Source organism: Lucilia cuprina, chromosome 3 (assembly GCF_022045245.1).
Source record: "Lucilia cuprina isolate Lc7/37 chromosome 3, ASM2204524v1, whole genome shotgun sequence".
In the NCBI taxonomy this organism is placed as follows: Eukaryota; Metazoa; Arthropoda; class Insecta; order Diptera; family Calliphoridae; genus Lucilia; species Lucilia cuprina.
This window is the reverse complement of record NC_060951.1, coordinates 13,979,292-13,986,840: the sequence shown is the minus strand read 5'-3', so window position 1 is coordinate 13,986,840 and position 7,549 is coordinate 13,979,292. Positions and strand designations below refer to the sequence as shown.

General features: G+C 28.0%; 1 protein-coding gene across 1 annotated transcript in view; it reads right to left on the bottom strand.

Annotated features, from left to right (window-relative positions):
* Positions 1-7,258, bottom strand: part of LOC111685425 (cystathionine gamma-lyase) — an 11,773-nt gene extending 4,515 nt beyond the window's left edge. Inside the window, exons 1-2 of the mRNA XM_046946119.1 lie at positions 7,055-7,258; positions 4-200 (exon numbers count right to left, since the gene is read on the bottom strand). Coding sequence (XP_046802075.1) covers positions 4-200; positions 7,055-7,204 — 347 coding nt within the window. The 5' untranslated portion in view covers positions 7,205-7,258. The remainder of the gene's footprint in view (positions 1-3; positions 201-7,054) is intronic.
* Between the last annotated feature and the right edge of the window lie 291 nt (positions 7,259-7,549).

Sequence of the window (7,549 nt, the reverse complement as noted above, 5' to 3'; positions counted from 1 at the left end):
TACCTGATCAGGCGGTTTGTACCACCATATACATCATCTCCAACAACTATATGATCTCCAGAAGAAAGCATTGTAAGAACTGCAGTAGAAGCTCCCAATCCAGATGAAAAAGTTAATCCGAATTTAGCATTGTCTAATGAAGCTAAACATTGCTCTAGTACATTCCGTGTAGGATTTCCACTTCGAGAATATTCAAATCCCTAAAACAATATTAAAAAAAACTAAATAAGTACTAAAAATAAATTTTTATTTAAGTAGATTTAAGGCGAATTTTTAAGTATGCTTTACATAACATTAACTATTTGTTATCAAATTTGCTAAAATTTTTCCAGATTTGGGTTCTCTAACTATATAAAGATCTGCAGAGGAAATTCAAAGTTGCATTGAACTAAAAATTGTATTTTTTTTTCTTTTTTGCCTCAAATTCAAATTTAAGAAAAAATAATGAATTAAAATGTTTATAAACTATTGATTTCCAATCTTTATTATTTTTTGAATTTTAAAAAATTCATTTTGATAAAACCCAATTCTAGATATAAAAAAAATTTTGTATTTGTTTGTTTTTTTTTAAGTTGGCTTAGCTACTCCGGTAGCTAAGACTTAACTTGGCCGAATCGAAGATTCACAACGACAACGATTTTTTCCAGTACGACTGGCGAGAATAATAATTTGATTTTTTTTTGGTTCTCCACCATAATCAAAATTAAAAACTTTGGTTAAGTTAACACGATTGCATATGGTCAACATGCACGTCAAGAAAAAACCGTAACTCGGTACAGTTATCTGACGTTACACATACACGCAAAAAGGTAGGACTGATTACCCTTAGGCGATAATGGCAACGACGCACGACCACCCAGAGCTGAATTACGAATGAAATATTGTATTTGTTGTGTTTAATGCCGAAACGCTATAACCTTACTTATTCCAGCTTGAATTAATCATACATGAACTTCATTTTCCTGATGTTCAATGAAACTTAAAAAAAAATATATATAATATATAAGTAACATACCAAAGAATAATAAGAAGTTGGACTATGACATTGTTTTACAACAATAACATTTCCTCCTCTTCACAGACGTGTTATGTGTAAATTCGACACACTTGAGAGAACTTACCTCTCTCAAGATACTTCAAAACCTTTTTGCGAAAACATCAGGATAATAGGATTTATATTTTATTTTTTTGACAATTATTTTTTGTCGTTGAAATTAAAATTGAAAAAAACGAAGTTGTAAATTTTGGTATAGAAAATAATAAAATGCTTAAAAAACCTAAACATTTTCAAATAAAAGAAATTTAAAGTCCGAAAAATATATTGATTAAATGTTTACTTATAAGATGTGGACTTAAAAAATTTAAAATCTGCGAAAGTAAAAAATTTAAATTTAATATATTTTTCCTAAAATTTTTAAGTACGATTTAATGCAACTATGTATGTTTGGAAACAGTGGTGAAATTGGTTGGAGCTCCAATACTTATACAAAAATTCTACTAATACCAAATGAAAAATTCTTTAGGTACCAACTGACAAGTCTCAATTTCTTTATATTATTTGTAACATACACTCAAACCTCGTTTTATGCAGTCCACAACAAAATACTACTAATGATTTTTTACCAATTCCGGTTCGGATATATATAAATTTTTGTTTAAATTCATTGTTATTTCTTAATGTACAAAGAATTTTTTATTCTAAGAAATTTTATATATTGTTTCATTATTTGAAATTGGTATTGCTTTGTTGTTTGTTTCTATTACCAGCCTGTTCGGAAACGCATCATAACTCGGCGTCTGATTCGTAATACGTTTGGAAATGCATTGCAATGATGCAGAAAAATGGCAAAACTAGCATTATAAAAATGGATGATGAAAAATATACAGTGAATCAACTAAGTTGTTTACCTACCATTTTCAAGAGTATTTAGTTTTTGTTCATAAATAAAATTCGAAAAAACAGGTAAAACGTAAATTTTTGTTTTCCAAAAAAAATATTGGTATTTGGTGCATTTGTTGTTGCATTTTATTATTTTTCATCAGAATTTGCATATCAATAAAGTATTTTACATATTGAGAATTCCGGTTAATTTCTTTGGGTTTTTCAAATTACTTTTTACTTTTTGGAATTAATTGTTTTATTGTTGAAATTGCAATTTGCAAAAATCATATCCTCATTCTGCGAAAATGTGATGTTATTTGCCTTAAAAATATTTAAAGGATAGTAATGAGGCAATTTCTATATAAAAAATTAGTTTAGATTTCTAGAACAAATGTAAATCAATGAAATATTATTATGAGATGTTTAATCCATAACATTAAAAATATAAAATAGAGTAAACAAAAATGTACCAAAAAATTAAATTTTCCGGTTCTCATTTGATTCCGACTCTACATACTTAATTTAATGTTTCTAGGTTCAATATTATAGAAAACTTTAAAAGTACCTTTTGAAAAAGCACCAAAAAGTTCTCTTTAATGGGTTCTCATCTAAAACCGGCTTTACACGATCACACAAGTAATATAATATGTCAAAATTTTGTTTAGAAGAGCACGGATGGGATCGTCTAAACCAGTGTACACTTAATAAGGTAGCCTCGTCGCTACAACAAATACAACAATACAAAAACAACAGGCGATTTGTTATTGTAGAATAATCCCATCTGTCAAAAAAAGCTGTGTGTGTAGAATGAAAAAGCAACAAATAAACACAATAAAAATATGAGTTTTTAGCAATTATTTAAATTTTTAACTATTAATATTAATATATTATATTAATTAAACGTGGAATGTCTGAAAATCATAACTATATCTATTGGGAAGACCAATTTTCCGAATTAAACGTGTTTTTTGTGAAAAGTGATTGGTCGTGTTAAAAATAGTTGAAACTGATTTGGAACGTATGCCGGAGCTAAAGATTTTCTTTTTTTTTATCAAGAGAGAAGGATAACAAAGACATTTAATCACGATTGACCTAGAAAACTCCTTTAAAACCATAATTTTCTTCACTTTTTAAAATTTTTACACCTTTTGCGATTTTTTCTATGTAAACAAACAGGAATTTTGACAGATAAGATTGTAAAAGCTGATGATCAGCTGTGCGGACGAGGCTACCTTATTAAGTGTACACTGGTCTAAACGCAATATGTAATGAAACCATCACACATTGAGAGAGAATACAGATGAAAAATTTGACAGTCGTATGGCTCTCTTCATTTTTTGAAACAAGTAGGAAAGTATAGTCGGGCATGGCCGACCATATAATACCCTACACCATGAGTATATTTTCAAAATTTTTACTTTTTATTTTTTTTATAAAGAAACTTTTATGTTGAATATTACTATAATTCCAAAATATTTAAGCAATTTATTGATAAAAAAAACTAAAATTTCTAAATAAGGCTTTATATAGGTCAAATGTGGGGCGATCCTCGGTAAATTTGGGAAAAGGATATATTTCAAAATAACAGTTAGTTTTGTTGAGTTTTATTGCAATACAAATGGTTACAAGTCAATTTTAGTCGTTTAAGACATTTTTTGAAGGGGGGTTTGTATGGGGGCTAGGGTCAATATAAATCATACGACTTTTATTCTCTTTTTTGGTATACGGATGGAATTTCATTTTACTTTTTCATTAGACTTGTCGTACGTAAAGTGTGATCGTCTGAAGGCCCTTTAATTCCGAATCTAGATACTTAATTTCATGTTCCTAGGTTTAATATTATAGAATATTCAAAAAGTACTTTTGAAAAACGAAAAAGTACCAAAAAGTTCCCTTTTAGGGCTTCTAACTTAAGCCAGGCTCCACATACTTAATTTCATGTTTCTAGTAAATAACAACCAGTGTTGCCACTTTGGTTATTATTAACCAAAATTGGTTATTTTTATTTTGCATGTGTACATGTGAATTAATTTTTCGTTTTGGTTATTTTTTGCAAACAATTGAGCAAACAATGCTGTTTGCTTTTATTCCAAAAATAAAAAAATTCTTTTATCTCTAGTTTTAAATCAATTATGTAAATATACATATCGTCCTGTATTGAATTTTGGTAATGTGGAATTTTTTTCGTTTTAGTTATTTTTTGCAAACAATTGAACTAAATGCTGTTTGCTTTTATTCCAAAAATTAAATAAAAAAATTCTTTTATCTCTATTTTTAAATCAATTATGTAAATATACATATCGTCCTGTTATGAATTTTGGTAATGAGGATTTTTTTTGCTATTCTAATTTAGCAAAATTACCTATGAGTTTTCCACATATTAAATGAGTTGACTAAAATCATAACACCGTAATATTACACTAGTCAATTTTCAATTTTTTTTACTGTAATTTGTACATGCACTGGTTATACTTATGTGTACAAAGGTATTTTTCGATATCTTAATTGGTATGAGTTTTCCACATATTGAGTTGACTAAAATCATAACAACACCGTAATAGTACACTAGACAATTTAACACCATGAATAATGAATCCTCTCTCTCCTTTTGGTGCATCCATGAACTTAAAATCACTTTTTGGGTCGATCCAAACTCGTCCGTCCTTTCTTTAATATTTCTAATGGAACTTTTTATATAAAGAACTCACGATACTTGTATGAAAAAAAATTTTGTAAGAATTTAAAATTTAAAGAATAATTGTAACTTCTATACCTATTTGAAATTTCGCATAAACAAAACACTGTGCTAATTTGCCGAATTTCTAAGATAAATGATTTAATAAGAATAAATAAAGTATTTTCTGCTAATTGGTGCAAGAATTGTATCACAATGTCTTTAAAGTATTAATCAACTGATATTTTTAAGTAACACAGCTAAGGAAAATGAAATTGTATTGTATACAAAAGTTGTAATAACATCTAAACTCGTACGACGAACAATAATCGCGATATGCAAAGATTTAATACTCATGACCTTTGATTTCTACTATCTCACCATGACTTTTAGTTCTTTATTTACATTTTCTAGATGATATTTTTATTTTACTGTCTTAAATTCTATATTTTGGTCAATTTGTCGGGTAATTTGGATAGATTACGTTTACAAATATTGCTGAAGTTATGAATGTAATGCTAACATCCGCTACATGTTATTATAATTTAAACCCAAATTTCGAACGAAATCTCCAAATCTGTACATAAAATGGGAAGAATTTTATAATTTAAAATTGTTTTCCAAAAAGTCATATGTGGAGTATATTTAAATTGCTCTAAAACGCGTTAAAAACTCAGTTATTTTTTAAAATAAATATTAATTGCATTTGTTAACGAATCTGCGAATGTACTGCAATATAGCAACAAAATTCAACATAATCAAGGTTTAAAGGAACTAAAATATCTCTGTCAGATTTTATGAAAATTGGTCCATAATTGACCATACGTCTCATATAAGATCCCGTACAGAAAGTTACTTTAACGCTCATAACTGTCTTCATAATACCAGTTTAGCGACGAAATTTAACATAGTTCCACTTCAGAAAATAAATTTGTTATTTTAATGTCCAAATGTAAACATAAAACAAATAAAAATAATTTTGTTTACTTTTTTCTTAAGTTGGTTATTTTTTATTCGAATTTTGGTTAGAAAAAAATTTTGTTGTGGCAACACTGATAACAACACACTAGTGCTGCTCTTGCTCTGCTACTTTTGCTCTGCTGTTCCCGCTTTGCTTTGTTTTTATAAACAGAGTACAATAACAAAATTTACCGTATGTTTATGTATTTTGTTTTTATTTTTTGCAATTTCTGTTTGAGCATGAATACAAAGTATCAGTTTTTGATGAAATTTTCAGAGGTAGTCTTGGTTTTTTGCACATATTTCCGTTATTTATGAACCGATTTTGCTGATTTTAAATAGCGATATTCCCGAAAGCATGTCTAACAGAATTATTGAAGATTCGGATCTCGTCGATATCTGGGATCCTCTAAAAACTTATTTGAACAAACATATTCTGCATTCAAAGAGTGAAGGTCGGATGCGTCACACGAATGCATGATTAAGTGTTGCCACTTGCAATATTTAAATGTTTTTTATATTACATTTATTCCAAAAATAATAAATATCATAAATATGCGCTTGTTAAATTTTAATTATTTCTATTAAAAATATATAAATATATATAACGGGGCAGTTACACCTGCAAGTTTTGCTTTCAAGTTTTTCACACAATCTGATTGTCAAAAATCCATTTGAAATTGCTTCTGTGACGTAGGCTGCAGGCAATTTTATGTTTCAAGATGCCATTTTCAGTATATTTATTAATTTTATTCATAATATTGTTAATTTTGAATAATTTTTTTCAATAAAATACAAATAAATGCAAAAAAATATTTTTTTTTAAGAACAAAAAAAGAAATGATCAAAAATTAATTTATTGAAATTTATTTTTTGAAACAGTAGATGAAAAGAAAAAATTATATTTAAAAAATAAACATATGTACCTATGTATATATTATTAAATAAAATAATAGAAACAACATTTAAGAACTATAAATATGGCAGCAATAACAAAAAAATGTCGCACGCCTTTTAAGTTTCCATGTAAACGTTCGAAAGTTTCCTAATGTGAACCAGGTATTAAGACCAAAAATAATTACAAATTGTAACCTTTTTGCTATTTTCTTATATATAGTTGCCGGATCAATAAAAACTATCCCTGCAGAAGCTAGATAAAAACCAGAGAAATGTCGGAAGGAATGATATAAATCTTTTTATTTTCATTTAGATTAGAAAATGGCCTTTAAAGTCCATATTAGAGAAATCTAATGAATATTACGTTAGAATTTCATTAAATTGCAACATGTTGCTCTTGTCACGACATACGTATATTTTTATAATATACTGTACATAGATAGCATCAGTTATAATTATTAGTACAATTTAGAGTACCACTATGAACAATATATTTCCATTAGATTTTTTGGAAATTTAATGATAAGATTTGCTAAGTGCCTACGTTGTTCATGCTTACATACAATGTAGAGACGAACTACATATAATATATACACATGTGTGTTTTTTATTGATCTTAATTATGTACAGATATTTCTTACTCTATGTTCTGCTGGACCATCTTGTTTATATGTTGTGCTCATACAAATTGGTGGAATTACACACATGCTTTTCCATTGTTCAGGTTTCTGGCCCACATGAATAGCCTTGGTAGCAAAACCTTTTGGTTGTTTTTTAAATTCAGCACTCATTTTAATAACTACTTCGTGTCTCTAGAACCTGTGCCGTTGATTGCCAAACACCAACTGTTGAAGAAAGTTAAATGATAAGGTGTAATTAAAGGTCCAAACACATACAACACTTTGTGATGAACTGCGACTGACAGCTACGCAACGTAAAAAAGAGACGCCCAATCGTGGCGCTGATAAAGTATGAAAAAGTAATTAAATATGTGTTAATAATATAAACAAGTATGAATGCATATTCGGGAGTATGATACCCTACACCAGTAGGGTATTATTATAAAAAATAAAGCATTTGATTTGTTTTTTTAACTTCATTTCGAAAAATTTTTAATTTTTTTTGGCAAAAAGAGA